Source organism: Salmo salar, chromosome ssa02 (assembly GCF_905237065.1).
Source record: "Salmo salar chromosome ssa02, Ssal_v3.1, whole genome shotgun sequence".
NCBI lineage: Eukaryota > Metazoa > Chordata > Actinopteri > Salmoniformes > Salmonidae > Salmo > Salmo salar.
The window spans coordinates 70,126,438-70,151,998 of NC_059443.1; the positions used below are offsets into that span (position 1 = coordinate 70,126,438).

The 25,561-nt window shown below is 41.9% G+C and overlaps 1 protein-coding gene across 2 annotated transcripts; it reads left to right on the top strand.

Annotated features, from left to right (window-relative positions):
• Positions 1-218: 218 nt before the first annotated feature.
• LOC106592504 (B-cell receptor CD22-like) lies at positions 219-24,776 on the top strand. 2 transcript variants are annotated; one of them, XM_045708957.1, is made up of 12 exons: positions 219-306; positions 4,744-4,787; positions 5,594-5,671; positions 5,940-6,275; positions 6,434-6,652; positions 6,779-7,144; positions 21,227-21,457; positions 21,807-22,070; positions 22,280-22,376; positions 22,477-22,531; positions 22,646-22,922; positions 23,908-24,776. In XM_045708957.1, the coding sequence occupies exons 3-11, from the start codon at positions 5,617-5,619 to the stop codon at positions 22,859-22,861; spliced, it is 1,839 nt and encodes a 612-aa protein (XP_045564913.1). In that variant the 5' UTR covers positions 219-306; positions 4,744-4,787; positions 5,594-5,616; the 3' UTR covers positions 22,862-22,922; positions 23,908-24,776. The 2 variants fall into 2 exon arrangements, with proteins under 2 accessions (XP_045564913.1, XP_045564916.1); XM_045708960.1 differs by lacking the exon at positions 6,779-7,144 and adding an exon at positions 20,771-21,115 and having other exon boundaries at positions 254-306.
• Positions 24,777-25,561: the final 785 nt, after the last annotated feature.

The window sequence follows — 25,561 nt, forward strand, 5'->3', positions numbered from 1 at the left end:
AGTGATGGGAATGTGTCACATTTTGCCTCTTGTAAAACATGTAGGCTCACTCCTCAAATAAAGAAATGCAACTACAGTATGTTGACTTTAGACCATTTTCTATTTAGATACAGTAACATCCCTTATGTGACATGCTGTTGATGCATGTTAATGCCCTGACTAGGCTACTTTAAAATGTGTCAACCAGAGAACTCACACTTAGGCTACGCCTGTTTCTACTAATACTTACAGTAGACTACTTCTTGTTTCCATGCAGTGACAGTAAGTTGACTAACTGTTCAAGACCTCTCCCCTTCACGTCACTCTGTAAGTACACTTGACGATATCTTGAAATATAGTTTTTGTTTTGATGTTTTTAGCCATACATCACATGACTTACTGTATCTTTGTACTTGTTGGTTTCTATTGAACTGTGTTTTGGTTGTTACATCAGGGCCTGTATTCATAAAGTGTCCCAGACGGTCCATATCATTATGATCTAAAAGGCTAAACTGATCCCAGATCAGCACTGCTACTCTGATACACTTTGTGAATACGGACCCTGGACTGTGGTTTCATGTGTTTAGTTTAGTTCAGTTTATTCAATTGCATGTTTAAAACATGATCAGTATAGTATGCCAGTAATACCCAGATCTCCATTCAATAGGGTCATGTTCACTGTCAAAGTATAACAGGGTCAAGTATAACTGTGTGTGTGTGTGTGTGTGTGTGTGTGTGTGTGTGTGTGTGTGTGTGTGTGTGTGTGTGTGTGTGTGTGTGTGTGTGTGTGTGTGTGTGTGTGTGTGTGTGTGTGTGTGTGTGTGTGTTTGTGATGTGTCTGTTTCTCTGTGTGTGTGTAAATACATTTTTACATGTTAATCAGATTGTGGGATATACAGTGTCATGACGTTGGCCAGTGGGTAAGGTTTATGACCCCCCCCCCCATAAATACCTTTCTCCCTTCCCTCTCTCTCTGACTCTACTGAGAGAGAGAGGGCTACCCTTTCCCGTTCTTATCCCGTTAATGGGATTGATTTTGACAACAGCCAGTGGAAAATCAGAGCGCCAAATTCAAAACAGCTAAAATCTCATAATTCCATTTTCTCAAACAATCAACTTCTCGTAAATCCAACCACATTGTCCGATTTCAAAATGCTTTATGGCAAAAGCATAAAATTAGATTATACGTTAGGAGAGTACATTGACAAAAATAATCACACAGCCATATTCCAAGCAACTAGATGCATCACAAAAACCCAAAACACAGCTAAATGATGCACTAACCTTTGACGATCTTCATCAGATGACACTCCTACGACATTATGTTACACAATACATGTATGTTTTGCTCGATAAAGTTCATATTTATATCCAAAAACAGCATTTTACATTGGCGCGTAATGTTGAGAAATGTATTCCCTCCAAACCCCCCCGGTGAATCAGCACAATCAATCAAATCAAATCAAATGTATTTTTATATAGCCCTTCGTACATCAGCTGATATTCTCAAAGTGCTGTACAGAAACCCAGCCTAAAACCCCAAACAGCAAGCAAAGCATGTGAAAGAAGCGCGGTGGCTAGGACAAACTCCCTAGGAAAACTCCCTAGAAAGGCCAAAAACCTAGTAAGAAACCTAGAGAGGAACCAGGCTATGAGGGGTGGGCAGTCCTCTTCTGGCTGTGCAGGGTGGATATTATAACAGAACATGGTCAAGATGTTAAAATGTTAAAATGTTCATAAATGACCAGCATGGTCAAATAATAATAATCATAGTAGTTGTCGAGGGTGCAACAAGCACGTCCGGTGAACAGGTCAGGGTTCCATAGCCGCAGGCAGAACAGTTGAAACTGGAGCAGCAGCACGGCCAGGTGGACTGGGGACAGCAAGGAGTCATCATACCAGGTAGTCCTGAGGCATGGTCCTAGGGCTCAGGTCCTCCGAGAGAAAGACAGAAAGAGAGAAAGAGAGAATTAGAGAGAGCATATTTAAATACACACAGGACACCGGGTAAGACAAGAGAAATACTCCAGATGTAACAGACTGACCCTAGCCCCCCGACACATAAACTACTGCAGCATAAATACTGGAGGCTGAGACAATGAGCACACATATTACAGAAATACTCATCAAAATGTTTGATCAATATAGAAGTGTTATGCACAGAATTATAGATACACTTCTCCTAAATGTAATCGCTTTGTCAGATTTCAAAAAAGGTTCACGGCGAAAGCACAATTTGCAATAATCTGAGTACAGCCCAGATGAAACTAACAACTAGCAAACAGAAACCCGCCATCTTGTAATCAATAAAACTAAGAAATTACGTTATAAATATTCACTTACCTTTGATTATCTTCATCAGAAGGCACTCCCAGGAACCCAGCTCCACAATAAATGTTCGATAAAGTTCATATTTATGTCCAAATACATTCATTTTGTTTGCGCGTTAGGTTCACTATCCAAATCCACAACGCGCATGCTTACTTAGTCCAGACGAAAAGTCAAAAAAGTTATACTACAGTTTGTAGAAACATGTCAAACGATGTATAGAATCAATCTTTAGGTTGCTTTTATCATATATCTTGAATAAAATTCCAACCGGACCTATACGTTCTCTTTAGCAGAGAATATGAACTCAGCTCGCTCCCAAGTCATTGCGCGTGACTGAGCCCATGCCTTATAATGGGACACCTACTTCCTTGTGCTGTAATTCCCATCAAATTCACCATAGAATCTTCAAACACCGTTCTAAAGACTGCTGACATCTAGTGGAAGCTTTAGGAAGTGCAAAATTAACCCTACGTCACTGTATACAGTCACGGCAATATCTTGAAAAAACTACAACCTCAGACTTTCCACTTCCTGCTTGGAATTTTCTCAGGTTTTTACCTGCCAAACAGTTTTAGAAACTTCAGAGTGTTTTCTATCCAAATCTACTAATAATATGCATATTCTAGTTTCTGGGCCAGAGTAGTAACCTGTTCAAATTGGGTACGTTTTTCATCCGGCCGTGAAAATACTGCCCCCTAGCCCCAAGAAGTTTTAACATGAGAAACAGTGATGGTGGGTTGTGTTTAGGAGTAGTGTTAACATGAGACACAGTGATGGTGGGTTGTGTTTAGGAGTAGTATTAACATGAGACACATTGATGGTGGGTTGTGTTTAGGAGTAGTGTTAACATGAGACACAGTGATGGTGGGTTGTGTTTAGGAGTAGTATTAAAATGAGACACAGTGATGGTGGGTTGTGTTTAGGAATAGTATTAACATGAGACACAGTGATGGTGGGTTGTGTTTAGGAGTAGTATTAACATGAGACACAGTAATGGTGGGTTGTGTTTAGGAGTAGTATTAACATGAGACACAGTGATGGTGGATTGTGTTTAGGAGTAGTATTAACATGAGACACAGTGATGGTGGGTTGTGTTTAGGAGTAGTATTAACATGAGACAGTGATGGTGGGTTGTGTTTAGGAGTAGTATTAACATGAGACACAGTGATGGTGGGTTGTGTTTAGGAGTAGTATTAACATGAGACACAGTGATGGTGGGTTGTGTTTAGGAGTAGTATTAACATGAGACAGTGATGGTGGGTTGTGTTTAGGAGTAGTATTAACATGAGACACAGTGATGGTGGGTTGTGGTTTTGTTGGTTTAGATGCATACACTCAGTGTCACTTCCCCGTTCTACTTTCCTGTCTGTCCTCTCACAGATCTCCTGAATCATATCAGAAATCTGTATTTGCACATTAGACTATACAGAATATGGTTCTCTGTAGCTCAGTTGGTAGAACATGGCACCTGCAATGAAATGGGTTTGGTTCCCGGGACCACCCATATGTAAAATATATGCACACGACTGTATATTGCTTTGGGTAGTTGAGTCTACTAAACAGCATTATTTATGGACAGCAGACTACAATAGACTACATAGTCAATACAGCAGACTACAGTAGACTTCACAGTCAATACAGCAGGCTGTGGTGGTGTTCATTGATGCCTCTGCTAGATAAAGCTACTACCAGTACTGTACACCACAGGAGGCTGGTATATTTATTCTATTTTTATTTAACCTTCATTTAACTAGGCAAGTCAGTTAAGAACAAATTCTTATTTTCAATGACGGCCTAGGAACAGTGGGTTAACAGCCTTGTATATAGGAGGATGGACTCATTATAATGGCTGGAATAACGGGAACACCATTAATTTCATTCCCATTTCTTCCCAAATGAATGAGGACATCATGAGGACTGGAGGCTGCAGTAATGTTGAGATGCCAGTAGGGAGAGCTCTAGTCTAGAACACTGGAACCTTCAGTACCACTTTGATGCAGCTGATGAGGAGTGATGGTCATGGGTGTATAAATGGAATGGGTTCTAATTGGATGACATCATGGAACTTTGACCTGTATATACAGAACTCAGAAGGGCAAGGCAACACATTAAAATGTTAACGTGTAAAAATGTAAAATGTAAAATTTTTATAAATAGTATAGACAACACATTGTTGACATGGTTCTGTATATTGTATAAAGATCACATTGGAAATGGGACACATATAGTTTATTAAAGAAATATAGGCCCAGACTTGTCTTTTTCACAATTTCTGTTAAAATACAGTAACAGCCCTTTTCTGACATGCTGGTCTGGTCGGCGTGCATGTTAATGTCTTAATTAAACATGAAGGACAGTTCTGCATTAGCTACTTGCGTTCTGACTGCTTTTATAATGTTTCAACACTTACTTCTTGTTTTCACTCACTACCAGTCACTTGACTCACTGTACAAGACCTCTCCCCTTCACTTCACTCTGTAAGTACTCTTGACAATATCTTGAAGTATAGTTTTGAGTTATTTGTTTTTAGTCATAAGTCATATACTTGAGGGTAATGTATCATTTACTTCTTGTTATGTTTTGAGCTGTGTTTTGGTTGTTACATCAGGGCCAGTATTCATAAAGTGAATGACACAGTGTGTGTGAATGACACAGTGTATTTATCTGAGGGCCCTTCAGGACCAGACTGATAGGGAGTAGTGTTGACATCTATACTGTGTAGGATGTGTTTTAACTTTTCTACATCCATAACAACCAGCTCTCTAGACTTTGATACGGACTCCATGGGCCTTCACTACAGATGCACTCTGTGTGTGTGTGTGTGTGTGAGAGAGTGAGTGAGTGAGTGAGTGAGTGAGTGAGTGAGTGAGTGAGTGAGTGAGTGAGTGAGTGAGTGTGTGTGTGTGTGTGTGTGTGTGTGTGTGTGTGTGTGTGTGTGTGTGTGTGTGTGTGTGTGTGTGTGTGTGTGTGTGTGTGTGTGTGTGTGTGTGTGTGTGTGTGTCACTTGCTGTTTATCCTCACAGCTTGGGGATAGGAGATATCATTGAACCTGGTGGTCAGTCTTTAGGCTGCTGTACAGCTTGACGGACCGTAGAGGATTGAACATTTATTCTCCTATATTTGGGGTTCTGAGAATAAAACAGCTTCAGAACAATCAATGTAGAAATATGTGTTTACAGTTCTACACATCTGTTCAATAAGTGATTGTTGTTGTTGATAATGATGATGATGATTATGTAGTTATTCACCAGCTATAGAGTGAGTTGTTGTTTATGTTTCTAAGACTGCAGGGTGGGAGATGCAACAATGGTCTTGAGAACAGCAGGAGGTGTGTTGGTGGTCTTTCTCTGGTCTGTGGCAGGTATGATCCCATAACTGTTTTTCAATTTACAAACATGTCTAAATGGTTAAGAGTCATTATGTTATTCTGTTGTTCTGTTTGGTGTATCTACGTCACTTTATATAGTTGTTTTTCACTGCTCATTGAGCCATGCTTATCATGCTTATTTTCCATTCACACCCAACTCAGTAACTATGGAAACAAAATGTGGACCAACATTACTGTTAGTGAGAGCCATTTTTGCTAAATTTCTATTTAATAAATGTTGTGTTGTGTGGCTGTGTTTCAGTTGTACGGGGGCAGAATGTCTGGAGTGTGACTTACTCCACTCAGAGTATCTGTGCCTTGAAGGGGTCAACAGTGAAGCTGTCCTGCTCTTTCAGATATCCCAGAGGTCATAAAGTCACATCAACCTTCTGGTTCACTAAAATGGAGACTGAAGATATAGGTCTGGACCCAGAATATGCAGGTCATGTGGAGTATTGTGGGGATAAGGAGAAAGACTGTACCCTGAGAATCACAGACCTGAGAGAGAGAGACTCAGCTACGTACAGGTTCAGATTATTAACAGATCAGGAAGGAGGGACATATACTGGAAAACTTGGAGTGACTTTGTCTGTCACAGGTAAAGTAAAAAAGTGCTATTATGTTAATTTACAATTAGTTCTGAAAAATTTCCATGGTTTGTATTTATGTCTGTATAACATAGGATTTCTTCCATCTTTGTATTAGAGTGATAAGTCAGTGATAAAGGGATTTACAGTGATATTGTTTTTTCTCCAGGTCTTCAGGTGAAGGTGACTGGTGGACATCAGGATAAGACACTGACCTGTATCACCACCTGTACTCTGACTGACAACCCCACCTACATCTGGTACAAGAACGGACAACATCTAGATGAAAGCACCTCACCCCAGTACAAAAGCTCAATCTCCAGCAACTACATTGATGGTTATTCCTGTGCTGTAAAAGGCCAGGAGGATCTCCACTCTCCTGCAGTGTGTGAGTGTGAATTTAATACATTATACTGTGTGTTGGCTTCACTTTGTCATTTGAGAACTTTTTGCATTTCTAGGAAGAACTGAGAATACAATCCAGTTGTCCTCTTGTTATGTCACTGTGTTTCAGGTGTTCAGGGTCAGGACTGCAACAGAGTAACTTACACCAAGAGGAGAATCTGTGTCTTGAAGGGGTCAACAGTGGACATATCCTGTACTTATGTTGGGTATAATAGAGTCAAATCATCACTTTGGTTTAGTCCTAAACGGAGTGCTAGTTGGACTAATAAGTTGACACCTGAGGACCTAACCAGAGACCCAGGGTATGCAGGTCGTGTGGAGTACACTGGAAGAGAGAGTGAAACATATGAAGGTCCCTCCTCCCTGAGAATCTCAGATTTGAGAGAGGAGGACTCAGCTGAGTATCGCTTCGCTTTTAAAACTCAAAACTTTGAATGGGGTCATAGTTTCCCAGGAACAACTCTGTCTGTCACAGGTAATACTACACTGTATTTTACAATAGTATATCATAATGAATTACAGGAGAAAAAATATTACCTATCCTGTTAACAGAGGTGTATGTGGTTTTACACTGACCTGTAGCACCACCTGTACTCTGACGGACAACCCCACCTACATCTGGTACAAGAACGGACAACGTCTAGATGAGCCCACTTCCCAGCAGTACTCTGTCAATAGTTATTATTCAGACAGTTACTCCTGTGCTGTAGAAGGCCATGAGGATCACCACTCTCCTGCAGTGTGTTAGTATGAATGAAACTAGTATTTTATGTAGTATCATTTAGAACCAATAAGAATGGTATTACATTCTCTATCAATATTCTTAACAATATACATTGGAATGATAAACAGTTTTATAGATGTATGTACATGTATGTCAATATTATTTTAAAATTCAAAATGAAACTGTCCAATACATCTGAAACACTTGAAACTATTCTCATTATCGTTTCAGGAATTGATCAGCTTCATTTTGTTTCAGGTGTTCGGGGTGAGAGCTGTATGAATGTGACTTACACCCATCAGAGTATCTGCGCTTTGAAAGGGTCAACAGTGGACATATCATGCTTTTACACACATCCCAGTTGGCATAACGTCACAGAAGTATACTGGTTCAACAAATGGGAGTCTGGTGTAACTAAAGACCTGAGCCAGGACCCAGAGTATGCAAGTCGTGTGGAATACCATCGACAAACAGAAAAGGACTCCACCCTGAGAATCACAGACCTGAGAGAGAGTGACTCAACTGAGTACAAGTTCAGATTTACAACTGATGAGGCAAGATGGGGGTACAGCTTCCATGGAACAACTCTGACTGTCACAGTTAACACTGCATACCACATTATATCAAATCAAATCAAATCAAATTTATTTTTATATAGCCCTTCGTACATCAGCTGATATTCTCAAAGTGCTGTACAGAAACCCAGCCTAAAACCCCAAACAGCAAGCAAAGCATGTGAAAGAAGCACGGTGGCTAGGAAAAACTCCCTAGGAAAAACTCCCTAGAAAGGCCAAAAACCTAGGAAGAAACCTAGAGAGGAACCAGGCTATGAGGGGTGGCCAGTCCTCTTCTGGCTGTGCAGGGTGGATATTAAAAGAGAACATGGTCAAAATGTTAAAATGTTAAAATGTTCATAAATGACCAGCATGGTCAAATAATAATAATCATAGTAGTTGTCGAGGGTGCAACAAGCACGTCCGGTGAACAGGTCAGGGTTCCATAGCCGCAGGCAGAACAGTTGAAACTGGAGCAGCAGCACGGCCAGGTGGACTGGGGACAGCAAGGAGTCATCATACCAGGTAGTCCTGAGGCATGGTCCTAGGGCTCAGGTCCTCCGAGAGAAAGACAGAAAGAGAGAATTAGAGAGAGCATATTTAAATACACACAGGACACCGGATAAGACAAGAGAAATACTCCAGATGTAACAGACTGACCCTAGCCCCCCGACACATAAACTACTGCAGCATAAATACTGGAGGCTGAGACAGGAGGGATCAGAAGACACTGTGGCCCCATCCGATGATACCCCCGGACAGGGCCAAACAGGCAGGATATAACCCCACCCACTTTGCCAAAGCACAGCCCCCACACCACTAGAGGGATGTCTCCAACCACCAACTTACCGTCCTAAGACAAGGCCGAGTATAGCCCACAACGATCTCCGCCATGGCACAACCCAAGGGGGGGCGCCAACCCAGACAGGAAGACCACGTCAGTGACTCAACCCACTCAAGTGATGCACCCCTCCCATGGACGGCATGGAAGAACACCAGTAGGCCAGTGACTCAGCCTCTGTAAAAGGGTTAGAGGCAGAGAATCCCAGTGGAAAGAGGGGAACCGGCAAGGCAGAGACAGCAAGGGCGGTTCGTTGCTCCAGCCTTTCCGTTCACCTTCACACTCCTGGGCCAGACTATACTTAATCATAGGACCTACTGAAGAGATAAGTCTTCAGTAAAGACTTAAAGGTTGAGACTGAGTCTGCGTCTCTCACATTGGTAGGCAGACCATTCCATAAAAATGGAGCTCTATAGGAGAAAGCCCTACCTCCAGCCGTTTGCTTAGAAATTCTAGGGACAATTAGGAGGCCTGCGTCTTGTGACCGTAGCGTACGTGTAGGTATGTACGGCAGGACCAAATCGGAAAGATAGGTAGGAGCAAGCCCATGTAATGCTTTGTAGGTTAGCAGTAAAACCTTGAAATCAGCCCTTGCCTTAACAGGAAGCCAGTGTAGGGAGGCTAACACTGGAGTAATATGATCAAATTTTTTGGTTCTAGTCAGGATTCTAGCAGCCGTATTTAGCACTAACTGAAGTTTATTTAGTGCTTTATCCGGGTAGCCGGAAAGTAGAGCATTGCAGTAGTCCAGCCTAGAAGTAACAAAAGCATGGATTAATTTTTCGTCATTTTTGGACAGAAAATTTCTGATTTTTGCAATGTTACGTAAATGGAAAAAAGCTGTCCTTGAAACAGTCTTGATATGTTCTTCAAAAGAGAGATCAGGGTCCAGAGTAACGCCGAGGTCCTTCACAGTTTTATTTGAGACGACTGTACAACCATCCAGATTAATTGTCAGATTCAACAGAAGATCTCTTTGTTTCTTGGGACCTAGAACAAGCATCTCTGTTTTGTCCGAGTTTAAAAGTAGAAAGTTTGCAGCCATCCACTTCTTTATGTCTGAAACACAGGCTTCTAGCGAGGGCAATTTTGGGGCTTCACCATGTTTCATTGAAATGTACAGCTGTGTGTCGTCTGCATAGCAGTGAAATTTAACATTATGTTTTCGAATGACATCCCCAAGAGGTAAAATATATAGTGAAAACAATAGTGGTCCTAAAACGGAACCTTGAGGAACACCGAAATGTACAATTGATTTGTCAGAGGACAAACCATTCACAGAGACAAACTGATATCTTTCCGACAGATAAGATCTAAACCAGGCCAGAACTTGTCCATGTAGACCAATTTGGGTTTCCAATCTCTCCAAAAGAATGTGGTGATCGATGGTATCAAAAGCGGCACTAAGATCTAGGAGCACGAGGACAGATGCAGAGCCTCGGTCTGACGTCATTAAAAGGTCATTTACCACCTTCACAAGTGCAGTCTCAGTGCTATGATGGGGTCTAAAACCAGACTGAAGCGTTTCGTATACATTGTTTGTCTTCAGGAAGGCAGTCAGTTGCTGTGCAACAGCTTTTTTCTAAAATTTTGGAGAGGAATGGAAGATTCGATATAGGCCGATAGTTTTTTATAATTTCTGGATCAAGATTCGGCTTTTTCAAGAGAGGCTTTATTACTGCCACTTTTAGTGAGCTTGGTACACATCCGGTGGATAGAGAGCCGTTTATTATGTTCAACATAGGAGGGCCAAGCACAGGAAGCAGCTCTTTCAGTAGTTTAGTTGGAATAGGGTCCAGTATGCAGCTTGAGGGTTTGGAGGCCATGATTATTTTCATCATTGCGTCAAGAGATATAGTACTAAAACACTTTAGTATCTCCCTTGATCCTAGGTCCTGGCAGAGTTGTGCAGACTCAGGACAATGGAGCTTTGGAGGAATACCCAGATTTAAAGAGGAGTCTGTAATTTGCTTTCTAATGATCATGATCTTTTCCTCAAAGAAGTTCATAAATGTATTACTGCTGAAGTGAAAGCCATCCTCCATTTGCGAAGGCTGCTTTTTAGTTAGCTTTGCGACAGTATCAAAAAGAAATTTCGGATTGTTCTTATTTTCCTCAATTAAGTTGGAAAAATAGGATGATCGAGCAGCAGTAAGGGCTCTTCGATACTGCACGGTACTGTCTTTCCAAGCTAGTCGGAAGACTTCCAGTTTGGTGTGGCGCCATTTCCGTTCCAATTTTCTGGAAGCTTGCTTCAGAGCTCGTGTATTTTCTGTATACCAGGGAGCTAGTTTCTTATGACAGATGTTTTTAGTTTTTAGGGGTGCAACTGCATCTAGGGTATTGCGCAAGGTTAAATTGAGTTCCTCGGTTAGGTGGTTAACTGATTTTTTGTCCTCTGACGTCCTTGGGTAGGCAGAGGCAGTCTGGAAGGGCATCAAGGAATCTTTGGGTTGTCTGAGAATTTATAGCACGACTTTTAATGCTCCTTGGTTGGGGTCTGAGCAGATTATTTGTTGCAATTGCAAACGTAATAAAATGGTGGTCCGATAGTCCAGGATTATGAGGAAAAACATTTAGATCCACAACATTTATTCCATGGGACAAAACTAGGTCCAGAGTATGACTGTGGCAGTGAGTAGGTCCAGAGACATGTTGGACAAAACCCACTGAGTCGATGATGGCTCCGAAAGCCTTTTGGAGTGGGTCTGTGGACTTTTCCATGTGAATGTTAAAGTCACCAAAAAATTAGAATATTATCTGCTATGACTACAAGATCCGATAGGAATTCAGGGAACTCAGTGAGGAACACTGCATATGGCCCAGGAGGCCTATAAACAGTAGCTATAAAAAGTGAGTGAGTAGGCTGCATAGATTTCATGACTAGAAGCTCAAAAGACGAAAACGTCATTGTTGTTTTTTTTTTGTAAATTGAAATTTGCTATCGTAAATGTTAGCAACACCTCCGCCTTTGCCGGATGCACGGGGGGTATGGTCACTAATGTAACCTGGGGTGAGGCCTCATTTAACACAGTAAATTCATCAGGCTTAAGCCATGTTTCAGTCAGGCCAATCACATCAAGATTATTATCAGTGATTAGTTCATTGACTATAACTGCCTTGGAAGTGAGGGATCTAACATTAAGTAACCCAATTTTGAGATGTGAGGTATCACAATCTCTTTCAATAATGGCAGGAATGGAGGAGGTCTTTATACTAGTGAGATTGCTAAAGCGAACACCGCCATTTTTCATTTTGCCCAACCTAGATCGAGGCACAGACACGGTCTCAATGGGGGGAAGCTGAGCTGACTACACTGACTGTGCTAGTGGCAGACTCCACTAAGCTGGCAGGCTGGCTAACAGCCTGCTGCCTGGCCTGCACCCTATTTCATTGTGGAGCTAGAGGAGTTAGAGCCCTGTCTATGTTCGTAGATAAGATGAGAGCACCCCTCCAGCTAGGATGGAGTCCGTCACTCCTCAACAGGCCAGGCTTGGTCCTGTTTGTGGGTGAGTCCCAGAAAGAGGGCCAATTATCTACAAATTCTATCTTTTGGGAGGGGCAGAAAACAGTTTTCAACCAGCGATTGAGTTGTGAGACTCTGCTGTAGAGCTCATCACTCCCCCTAACTGGGAGGGGGCCAGAGACAATTAATCGATGCCGACACATCTTTCTAGCTGATTTACACGCTGAAGCTATGTTGCGCTTGGTGACCTCTGACTGTTTCATCCTAACATCGTTGGTGCCGACGTGGATAACAATATCTCTATACTCTCTACACTCGCCAGTTTTAGCTTTAGCCAGCACCGTCTTTAGATTAGCCTTAACGTCGGTAGCCCTGCCCCCTGGTAAACAGTGTATGATCGCTGGATGATTAGTTTTAAGTCTAATACTGCGGGTAATGGAGTCGCCAATGACTAGGGTTTTCAATTTGTCAGAGCTAATGGTGGGAGCCGTCGGCGTCTCAGACCCCACAACGGGAGGAGTAGAGACCAGAGAAGTCTCGGCCTCCGACTCCGACTCGCTTAATGGGGAGAACCGGTTGAAAGTTTCTGTCGGCTGAATAAGCGACACCGGTTGAGCATTCCTACAGCGTTTCCCTCTAGAAGCCATGAGAAAGATGTCCGGCTGCGGGGACCGTGCGAGGGGGTTTATACTAACGTTACTATCTGTACTTACTGGTGGCACAGACGCTGTTTCATCCTTTCCTACACTGAAATTACCCTTGCCTAACGATCGCGTCTGAAGCTGGGCTTGCAGCACAGCTATCCTTGCCGTAAGGCGTCGTTCTCCTGTATATTATAAGTACAACGACTGCAATTAGAAGGCATCATGTTAATGTTACTTAGCTTCGGCTGTTTGAAGTCCTGACGAACCATGTCCAGATAAAACCTCCGGGGATGAATGAAAAAAGTTGAGTGAGGAAAAAAGTTGAGTGAGGGAAAAAGTAAAAATATACGGTAATGAAAAAGTAAAAAACCGTCAGGTATCAAAGTAAGATCGGCAACAAAAACGCACAGCAGCGTAAACAAGTCTGCAATTATACAGTTTTGAAGAGTCATGATGTTAATAATTAACTCATACCAATTTTGAACCGTATACTCTTTTTTTGCTCTTCTTTAATTCAGGTTCTCAGGTGGAGGTGACTCCTAAATGGAGTTCACAGTCGAAGACACTGTCCTGTAGCACCACCTGTACTCTGAGTAACCCCAACCCCATCTATATCTGGTACAAGAACGGACAACATCTAGAGGAAAGCAACTCCACCCAGTACAAAGACGCAGTGTCCAGTAACAGTAAAGACAGCTACTCTTGTGCTGTAAAAGGCCATGAGGATCTCCACTCTCCTGCAGTTTGTGAGTGTTTATTTAACCTGTTTGGGATAGGGGGCAGTATTTTCACGTCCGGATAAAAAACGTACCCGATTTAATCTGGTTACTACTCCTGCCGAGAAACGAGAATATGCATATAATTAGTAGATTTGGATAGAAAACACTCTAAAGTTTCTAAAACTGTTTGAATGGTGTCTGTGAGTATAACAGAACTCATATGGCAGGCCAAAACCTGAGGAGATTCCATACAGGAAGTGCCCTGTCTGACAATTTCTTGTCCTTCTGTTGCATCTCTATTGAAAATACAGCATCTCTGCTGTAACGTGACATTTTCTAAGGCTCCCATTGGCTCTCAGAAGGTGCCAGAAAGTGGAATGGGGTGTCTGCTGTCTCTGGGCGAAGAACAGCAGGAGAATTTGTGAGTGGTCAGCCTGGGGACAGTGACACTGGAGATGCGTGGTCATGAGACTACTCCATTTTTTTCTTTAAGCCGGTTGGAATATTATCGCTATTTTACGAGAAAAATAGCATAACAATTGATTTTAAACAGCGTTTGACATGCTTCGAAGTACGGTAACGGAATATTTAGAGATTTTTTGTCATGAAATGCGCTCGCGCGTCACCCTTCGGATAGTGACCTGAACGCACGAACAAAACGGAGCTATTTGAATATAACTATGGATTATTTGGAACAAAAACAGCATTTGTTGTTGAAGTAGAAGTCCTGGGAGTGCATTCTGAAGAAGAACAGCAAAGGTAATCCAATTTTTCTAATAGTAATTCTGAGTTTAGGTTGTCCCAAACTTGGTGGGTGTCAAAATAGCTAGCCGTGATGGCCGGGCTATGTACTCAGAATATTGCAAAATGTGCTTTCGCCGAAAAGCTATTTTAAAATCTGACACCGCGATTGCATAAAGTAGTTCTGTATCTATAATGAGTAATTTAGTAAATTCATTGGAAGTTTGCGGTGGGTATGCTAGTTCTGAACATCACATTCTAATGTAAAAAGCTGGTTTTTTATATAAATATGAACTTGATTGAACAAAACATGCATGTATCGTATAACATAATGTCCTAGGAGTGTCATCTGATGAAAATCATCAAAGGTTAGTGCTGCATTTAGCTGTGGTTTTGGTTTTTGTGACATATATGCTTGCTTTGAAAATGGCTGTGTGATTATTTTTGGCAGGGTACTCTCCTGACATAATCTAATGTTTTGCTTTCCCTGTAAAGCCTTTTTGAAATCGGACAATGTGGTTAGATTAACGAGAGTCTTGTCTTTAAAATGGTGTAAAATAGTCATATGTTTGAGAAATTGAAGTTATAGCATTATTGGTAATTAACGGACAGACATTTACTCGGGGGGGGACCATGTATTTATAAACGTGAATATCGACTTTGCCATTTCAGCATGCTTTTGTGGCATGATCGATGCCACGCAGGGCTACGGGCCAGAAGTTTGAGTGTTCGCGACCATCACAAACAAGCTCGCCCTGCCTGCCTGTTCCATTACACTACGATCATATACAAAATATATGCAACAAATTTTCCACCAACCTGTTTCTTTGCCAATGCACCACACAACCAATAAACAAAGCATTACGACTTCGGTCACTTCAATTTCATGCTTTGCGTTTTCAAAACCACAATAAATAGACTACGTCAATCTCGACAAACAGAAAAATACATCTCTCCCTACCTTGTAGGCTTACCCAGTATCGAAGGCTTGTCTTGACAATCTCCGAATGTCATTAAACTTTTAGTTGCTTTGTAACAGATGTCTCTTTGCATTCATCGATTTGCCGCTGCACAGTTTGGATTGATTGATTGATTTTATTTGGTAGTAAAAAAAAAAAAAAAAATGTTTTAAGTGATCAGGATTGCACAATAAAGTCGGGGATTTATTTCCATTGTGGTCCATATTTTTTACATAAATACATATACAATTATACTGACCAAAAATATAAATACAACATGCAACAATTTCAACGATTTTACTGAGTTACAGTTCATATAAGGAAATCAGTCAATTGAAATCAATTAATTAGGCCCTAATCTATGGATTTCACATGACTGGGCAGGGTCACAGCCATGGGTGGGCTTTGGAGGGCATAGGCCCAACCACTTTGGAGCCAGGCCAACCTACTGGGGAGCCAGACCCAGCCAATCAGACTGAGGTTGTCCTAACAAAAGGTCTTTATTTCAGACAGAAATACTCCTCAGTTTCATCAGCTGTCCAGGTGGCTGTTCGCAGATGATGCCGCAGGTGAAGAAGCCGGATGTGGAGGTCCTGGGCTGGCGTGGTTACAAGTGTTCTGCAGTTGCGAGGCCGGTTGGACATACTTCCAAATTCTCTTAAACGACATTGGCAGAGAAATGAAAATTACATTTTCTGGCTACAGATCTGGTGGACATTCCTGCAGTCAGCATTCCAATTGCACGCTCCTTCAAAACTTGAGACATCTGTGGCATTGTGTTGTGTTACAAAAATGCACATTTTAGAGTGGCCTTTTATTGTCCCTAGCACAAGGTGCACCTGTATAATGATCATGCTGTTTAATCAGCTTCTTCATATGCCACACCTGTCAGGTGGATGGATTATCTTGGCTAAAGTGAAATGCTCACTAACAGGGATGTAAACAAATTTGTATACACAATTTGAGAAAACAAGATGTTTGTGGTAATGGAAAATGTCTGGGATCTTTTATTTCAGCTTATGAAACATGGGACCAACACCTTACTTGTTGGGTTTATATTGTTGTTCAGAATACATAGATAGAGACACATTACAGAGCATAACGACACAGGATGAGACCCAGATGCAGACACAGGAGACAGATGGTTTGAGTCTCTAATATGTATTAACAGACAAGGGGCAGGCAAGAGTCAGGTTGAGTACAGGCAGAAGTTTGTAAACCAGGTCAAAAAAAGGTACAGGGCGGCAGGCAGGCTCGAGGTCAGGGCAGACTGAATGGTATGGCAGGTGGGCTCAGTGTCAGGCCAGGCAGAACAGGTTGGAACCGGGAGTACTAGAAAACAGGGACTAGGAAAAGCAGGCGTACCGAACAACATGCTGGTAGGCTTGACAAGACTAGATGAACTGGCAACAGACAAACAGAGAACACAGGTATAAATGCACAGGGGAGAATGGGGAAGATGGGTGACACTTGGAGGGCGGTGGAGACAAGCACGAAGACAGGTGAAACAGATCAGGGTGTGACAGTACCCCCACCCCTCTAGGGACACCACCTGGTGCCCTACCTGGGCGCATACCAAGTTGACCGGGGTGCCGGCGGTGAAAGTCGGCGATGAGGGCCAGGTCCAGGATGTCCTTAGCGGGAACCCAGCATCTCTCCTCCGGACCATAACCCTCCCAGTTAACCAGGTACTGGAAACCCCTGCCCCGAGGTCGAACACTGAGGAGGCGTCTCACCATGTACTCCGGATGGCCGTCGATGAGATGGGGAGAGGGGGTGGGCCTGGAAACAGGAGACAAAGGGCTGTGAGACAAAGGCTTCATCTTGGACACATGAAAAGTGGGATGCATATAGTGGGTACGGAGCAACAGAAGACAAACAGCAGAGAGGCTAAGGACTTTAGAGATGGGGAAAGGACAAATGAAATGGGGGAAAGTTTACGAGACTCCAACCGGAGGGGCAGGTCCAGCGTAGACAGCCGCCGAAGACATGTATGTCAATTAAGGCAGCCCTCCGCACCTCTCTGAATCATAGGGGTTGGGTTAAATGTGGATATTAAATGTGGATATTTGGCGAGCGGAACGCCTCGCCAAATATCCAATGGAAGAACGTGGCGCGAAAAAGAAAACCTCAAAAATGCAATAATTAAAATTTTTCAAACATACGACTATTTTACACCATTTTAAAGACAAGACTCTCGTTAATCTAACCACATTGTCCGATTTCAAAAGGCTTTACAGCGAAAGCAAACCATTAGATTATGTTAGGAGAGTACATAGACACAAATAATCACACAGCCATTTTCCAAGCAATTATATGTCACATAAACCCAAACCACAGCTAAATGCAGCACTAACCTTTGATGATCTTCATCAGATGACACTCCTAGGACATTATGTTATACAATACATGCATGTTTTGTTCAATCAAGTTCATATTTATATCAAAAATCAGCTTTTTACATTAGCATGTGATGTTCAGAAATAGCATACCCATCGAAAACATCCGGTGAATTTAATAATTACTCATGATTACGTTCACAAAATACAGAACAATTATTTTAAGAATTATAGATACAGGACTCCTTTATGCAATCGCTATGTCAGATTTTAAAATAGCTTTTTGGCGAAAGCACATTTTGCAATATTCTGAGTAGATAGCTCGGCCATCACAGGCTAGCTAATTTGACACCCACCAAGTTTGGTGCTCACTAAACTCAGAATTACTATTAGAAAATGAGGATTACCTTTGCTGTTCTTCGTCAGAATGCACTCCCAGGACTTCTACTTCAACAACAAATGTTGTTTTGGTTCCAAATAATCCATACTTATATTCAAATAGCTCCGTTTTGTTTGTGCGTTCAGGTCACTATCTGAAGGGTGACGCGCGAGCGCATTTCGTGACAAAAAATTCAAAATATTCCATTACCTTACTTAGGAACATGTCAAACGCTGTTTAAAATCAATTTTTATGCTATTTTTCTCATAAAATAGCGATAATATTCCAACCGGGTGACGTATTCATTCAAAGGCTGAAAGAAAAAAATTGAGTAGTCTCATGGATGCGCATCTCCAGTGTCACTGTCCCCAGGCAACTCACAAATTCTCCTGCTGTTCTTCACCCAGAGACTGCAGACACCCCTTTCCACTTTCTGGCACAATGGAAGAGTTAGAAAGTGTCACGTTACAGCAGAGATGCTGTAATGTCGATAGAGATGCAACAGAAGGACAACAAATTGTCAGACAGGGCACTTCCTGTATGGAATCTTCTCAGGTTTTTGCCTGCTATATGAGTTCTGTTATACTCAGAGACACCATTAAAACAGTTTTAGAAACTTTAGAGTGTTTTCTACCCGAATCTACTAATTATATGCATATTCTCGTTTCTGGGCAGGAGTAGTAACCAGATTAAATCGGGTACGTTTTTTATCCGGCCGTGAAAATACTGCCCCCTATCCCAAAGAAGTTAAGGCAATATGAGTGTCAGAACGGGCTCCAGACCAGGATAGAACCAGTGGTCCAGTTGTGCCTCTGTAGCCATAAAAATCCCAAAACAATAGGAACATGGGGAGATTCAATAAGAAGAAACCTTATGGACTCACTGTGATTGCCCAACACACACAGGTTAATAGGAACCATACAGTGAGTGACCCTGCCAATGGAGCGTCCATCCAGTGCACTGGTTAAGTATAGAACAGAAAGGAGTTATGTGGAGATACCCAGCTCAGATACCAGAGTGGCGTCCATGGAGCTCTCATCAGCCCCAGAGTCAATGAGCACCCGGAGAGATTTAGACCTGTCACCCCAGAGCAGGATAACATGGAAAGGGATACGAGTAAAAGGAGTCGAAAACCTCCCAGCATGGCCCACCATTGTACTCGTACCGAACCGATGAGTCTGGTCTTTTACTGGACAGTTGGATTTGTAATGCCCTGTAGCACCACAGTGCAGGCAACTGTTGGAGTTAAGCCTGCGTAATGCAGGCGTCGGGCAGCCGTGGATGAATGAGCAGCCGTGGATGAACAAGTGGAGCCGAGAACAGACCACCTCTCCCTCCTGCGTTCCCGTAGACGCCCATCAATCCTTATGGTTAAAGCTATGAGGGAGCCGAGGTCTAGGGGTAACTCCCGAGCTGAGAGCTCGTCTTTAACCTCCTGCGATAATACATGAAGAAAGGTATCGAACAGAGACTCCGGGTTTCAGGCACTCTCGGTGGCCAACGTGCGAAAGTCTACTGTGTAGTCTGCCACACTACGGGGTCTTGATGTAATCGAAGTAGCTTTCGGCCGCCTCTCTCCCGGACACTGGAGAATCGAACACCTTCCTCACCTCTGCAATGAAATCCTCCAGACGAAGGCAAATGACGGATTGTTGCTCCCAAACTGCCGTTAGTCAGGTGAGCACCCTTCCAGACATTAGCGTTATCAGATACGCTATTTTCGAACAATCCGAAGGGAACGAAGACGGCTGCAGCTCAAAGATGAGCGAGCACTGGGAAAGACACGCTCGGCTGGTTCCAGGATCCCCAGCATAGCGCTCCGGAGGAAGTAAGCGGGGTTCTCGGGAAGCAGAAGTAGGCTGTACAAAATCACCACTTGGAGGGGGATTACTGTGCGTCCGGGAGGTCTCCGTTGTGGCATGCTGCTTGATAGATAGTCCATAGAATTGCTCCAGTAATGTTTTGAAACCCTGGTCATGACTTCCCACCAGTGTATTGTTTCCTTCTATAAGGTTCTGGAGTAACTCCTCCTGTCTTCCAATGGTGGCTCCATGCATAGAGACAGTGTTGTGGAGCTGGTCCGAGTCTGCTGGGTCTGTCATGGCCAGTTATTGGTGCCAGACTACATGACAAGGAAGATTTCAATTTACCGGACATTTTATGGATGTTGGCCTAATGAGCCACATTCACATATCCTTAGAAACAGCCTGTAACAAATTGTATAAAGATAAGCATTTTATTGTTAGATAAAAGGGGTAAATCTGGTAGGCCAGAAACAGTCTTACTCACCTCAAGTTCAACTGTCGGTGTCAGTAGGAGCGCTGGGGAGCACTGCATTCAAGTCATAGGCCTTCAGTAGCTGAAACTTAATAACAGCCACACAACACCAAACCTTCACAAATGGTTATAAACTTTATTAGGATAATATCAAAAGTAAGTCAACCCATTGTTTACAGGGAAAATACGAATAGAAGAGTCAATGTAAACCAGGGAAAAATTGCACTACCCTCTCCTGTGCACACCAAAAAACCACACAACCCTCCTCAAAGCAGAATAAATAGTTTGACAACTCTCCCCCAGTAAATTTCAATCTGTCCCTAATACATCATTGTACAACTGTAACTATTTAACTGTGTTGGTTTCACTATGTAATATTACAACTACGACATTTAGCGTTTCTAGAAATAACTGAGAATGCAATCCAGTTGACCTCTTGTTATGTCACTGTGTTTCAGGTGTTCAGGGTCAGAGCTGCAACAGAGTGACTTACACCAAGAGGACAATCTGTGTCTTGAAGGGGTCAACAGTGGACATATCCTGTACTTATGTTGGTTATTATTCCACCACATCAACATTCTGGTTTAGAAGTGATAAGTCGACCCCTGAAGACCTAACCAGAGACCCAGGGTATACAGGTCGTGTGAAGTACCCTGACAAAGAGACATGGAGAAATGAAGGTCCCTCCATTCTGAGAATCTCAGATCTGATAGAGGAGGACTCAGCTGAGTATCGCTTCACTTTTAAAACAAACAGCTTTGAATGGGGTCATAGTTTCCCAGGAACAACTCTGTCTGTCACAGGTAATACTGCACTGTATGATACAACTGTAAATCATATTAAATTACAGGAGAAAATAAATGAACCATCCTGTTAACACAGAGGTGTATGTGGTTTTATACATATTGTTTCAGGTCTGCAGGTGAAGGTGACTCCTGCTGCAGAGGGACAGAAGACACTGACCTGTAGCACCACCTGTACTCTGACTGACAACCCCACCTACATCTGGTATAAGAACGGACAACGTCTAGATGAGCCCACTTCCCAACAATACTCTAGTAATACACTAGTAGTGTTGGGTCATTCTGCGGACAGTTACTCCTGTTCTGTTGAAGGTCATGAGGACTTCCCCTCTCCTGCAGTGTGTGAGTATGAATTAAACTACTATTCTATTTAGCAAGTATCAATAATTTAATATCAATGAGAAGGGTATTACTGCTTTATCTATCAATATTCATCATTACATAGAAATTACAGACAATGTCATAGATGTATGCATGTCTATAGTTAGAATGTTCAGTACCTCAAACACTTGAAGAATAGTTTAGTAGACACTCCGGTCCTAAAGTATCTCCAAATGTATTCTTGTTCATGTTTTTTGTAAGTGATAGTTTTAGATAGTCCTCTGACTTTAGATATAATTAATTTTACACATGACGTCATTTGAGGTAGTATACTATAGTCCTAACCTTCTGACAAATTCTGCTTTACTAGATGCTCCAAAGAACACCTCAGTGTCAGTCAGTCCCTCTGGTGAAATAGTGGAGGGCAGTTCAGTGACTCTGACCTGCAGCAGTGATGCCAACCCACCTGTGGACAAATACACCTGGTACAAGAAGAATGTAGCCTCACCAAAAGCATCAGGACAGAGTTACAGCATCACTAACATCAGCTCTGAGGACAGAGGAGAATATTACTGTGAGGCTGAGAATACAATAGCATCTCATAACTCTACAGCTCTGATGATCATTGTAGCAGGTAAAGTTTCATCTTCAATACTTCAATACAAAATGTTCAATAAGAAATGATGTTTCAAGGTAATCTTCTCATAGTTTGCCTTATTACACTTTGGTTTATAACTATACATAGTCTTATATATACAAGTATTGCATTAATGTCCTGTATTGCTGTATATTCATTTTCAGTTCATAATAACATGTACTCATATCATCTATATTATCTTTTAGAGAAACAAACCTCAGTTATAGCTGCAGCTGTAGGAATCATAGTGGTTGTTCTGGGTGTCATACTGGCTTCATGTCTCTCTGGCTTCATGTGGTTCAGGTGAGGGAAAATGCATATTTTAAAGATTATTTCACTTTATTATCTTCATTACTTTATTAATAGATTCATTCATTCATTCATTCATTCATTTACAAAACAGGAAGAAGTCCTCCAAATCCACCTCTGACACAAGACACACAGCAGACAACGGACAGGTCAGTCTGTTCAAACAGATGTAAGATCATTTTTATTGCTTTGTGGGACATTTCCACTCTTCATGCTGTCAGTCCCCAGGTCTATTTATATTGTCTGTTCTCTCTCTCCATCAGGGAGACTCTAGTCCAGTGTATGACAACATCTCAGGCATGGCCATGACCCCTACTGCAGCACAGACAACGGCCACCGTCGACCAGGATGACGTTCACTATGCCAGCATCCACTTCTCTCGCTTAAAAACCGTCCAGCTGTCTCAACCCCAGAAACAGGACGAGGATGTCCAGTACGATGCTGTGAAATTCGACTGCCCCAGTTATGCCAACCAGTGAACATATTCTGCCATTACAACAACAGTCAATTCTAGAGCATTGTGGATACACCGCATTAAAGGTGTAGTTGGCTTTTTTTACAACCAAATTTCTATTTTGTATGTAAATATTATAGAAGGGTCCAGACACCTTTTACTGCGACTTCACTTGTTTTAGAGAAACTTACCCCAACCAGCAATTCACTTCCTCATCCTCGTTGTGCAATAGAGGCACTGAAAAAAGATGAACAAATGCTCCAAAAACACAATACTGTCTTTTAGAAACAGAAATATCTCAGTATAGTGATGCAGGACTTTAGATGTTGCAGTTGTACACATGAAATTGTGTCATTCCAAACTTTATCCACAACGTTATATTCCATTTTGTGTGACTCGTGCTGTTTCCCCGTCCAACTGTTGTATTCTCTGTGTAGCCTGCTGATAGAACGGACGAGAGGCATCGTTCAAGTCTCAACAACATGGAACATAACGTTGTGGATTAAGTTCAGAATGACACAATTTCATGTGTACAACATCTAAAGACATGCATCACTATAGACTACTTAGAGCTTTTTAGTTTCTAAAAGGGTGTTTTGGGGTGTTTTTTGGAGCCCACTTACTGAACAACGAGAATGAGGAAGTGAATCGCTGGTTGGGGATAGTTTCTCAAAAAAAGAGTGAATTCGCCCAAAAGAAATCCGGACCCTCCTATAACATTCCAGTTACACATGTTTTTAGATTTGGTTGTAAACAAGCTATATTCTTGTTTACAGCTCATTCATATGCTGCTGCTTATTGGACGAGAAGACCATGATGTCATTAATAAGTGAAAGAGGTGACCCCTAGTGGCCACTAGTGTTGTCATTTCCTTACAAACCCAACAATATAATGAGAGAGTGCTGGTTTTGAGGAACTGTACTGTGTTCCAAATGGAACCCTATTCCCTATTTAGTGCACTACTTTTCACCAGAGCCATATAGGCCTTGGTCAAAGTAAGGCACTATAAAGAGTATATGAAGGTTTTTTGGGGAAGCAGATTCTGTTTCATTTCTGTTTCTCTCTCTTCAGACTCACGGCAGCACAAGCAGCTGAGGAGGACTCCTCTGTTCTCTACAGTACAATCAACTAACCCAGAACCGAGAAGACCTGAACATTACAATCCCAGAACCAAGAAGGTCTGATCACAACAAACCCAGAACCAAGAAGAGCTTAACACAACAAACCAAGAAGACCTGAACACAACAAACCCAGAAGAGCTGAACACAACAAACCCAGAAGAGCTGAACACAACATTTACATTTTAGTCATTTAGCAGACACTCTTATCCAGAGCGACTTACAGTAGTGAATGCAAACATTTCATTTTTTTTTTTTGTGTGTGTACTGGCCCCCCGTGGGAATCGAACCCACAACCCTGGCGTTGCACACACCATGCTGGCGTTGCAAACACTATGCTCTACCAAGTGAGCCACAGGGAAACCCAGAAGACCTGAACACAACAAGTTTGACAGAAACCCTGTATATCTGGACCTGTCTAGTCCAACTAAGTATTATAATAATATATCATGATATGCCATTTAGAAACACTTTTATCTAAAGTGACTTATTATGTGTGGATACATCTTTCATGCCGGTGGCCCCATTGGGAATTGAACCCAAACACCATGTTCTACCAACTGAGCCACAGGACTACTGTATTCACACTTAGTTGGAGTGCTGATCTAGGGTCAGTTTTGCCTTTTAAACTATGATGAATAAGATGGGGAACCTTGTAAATCACTTTTATGTTAAATATTTTTCCTTTCATTATTTAACTTCCCTGGGCTAGGTGGGACGCTAGTCAACAGCCAGTGGAATCGCGTGGCGCGAAATACAAATACCTCAAAAATGCTATAACTTAAATTTCTCAAATATATGACTATTTTACACCATTTTAAAGACAAGACTCTCGTTAATCTGACCACATTGTCCGATTTCAAAAGGCTTTACAGCGAAAGCAAAACATTAGATTATGTCAGGAGAGTACCCTGCCAAAAAATAATCACAGCCATTTTCAAAGCAAGCATATATGTCACAAAAAACCAAAACCACAGCTAAATGCAGCACTAACCTTTGATGATCTTCATCAGATGACAATCTTAGGACATTATGTTATACAATACATGCATGTTTTGTTCAATCAAGTTCATATTTATATCAAAAACCATATTTTTACATTAGCATGTGATGTTGAGAACTAGCATACCCACCGCAAACTTCCGGTGAATTTACTAAATTACTCACGATTAACGTTCACAAAATACATAACAATTATTTTAAGAATTATAGATACAGAACTCCTTAATGCAATCGCTGTGTCAGATTTTAAAATTGCTTTTCGGCTAAAGCACATTTTGCAATATTCTGAGTAGATAGCTCGGCCATCACAGGCTAGCTAATTTGACACCCACCAAGTTTTGCGCTCACTAAACTCAGAATTACTATAAGAAAAAATTGGATTACCTTTGCTGTTCTTCATCAGAATGCACTCCCAGGACTTATTCTTCAACAACAAATGTTGTTTTGGTTCCAAATAATCCATAGATATATTCAAATAGCTCCATTTTGTTCGTGCGTTCAGGTCTCTATCCGAAGGGTGACGCGCGAGCACATTTCGTGACAAAAAAATTCAAAATATTCCATTACCGTACTTCGAAGCATGTCAAACGCTGTTTAAAATCAAT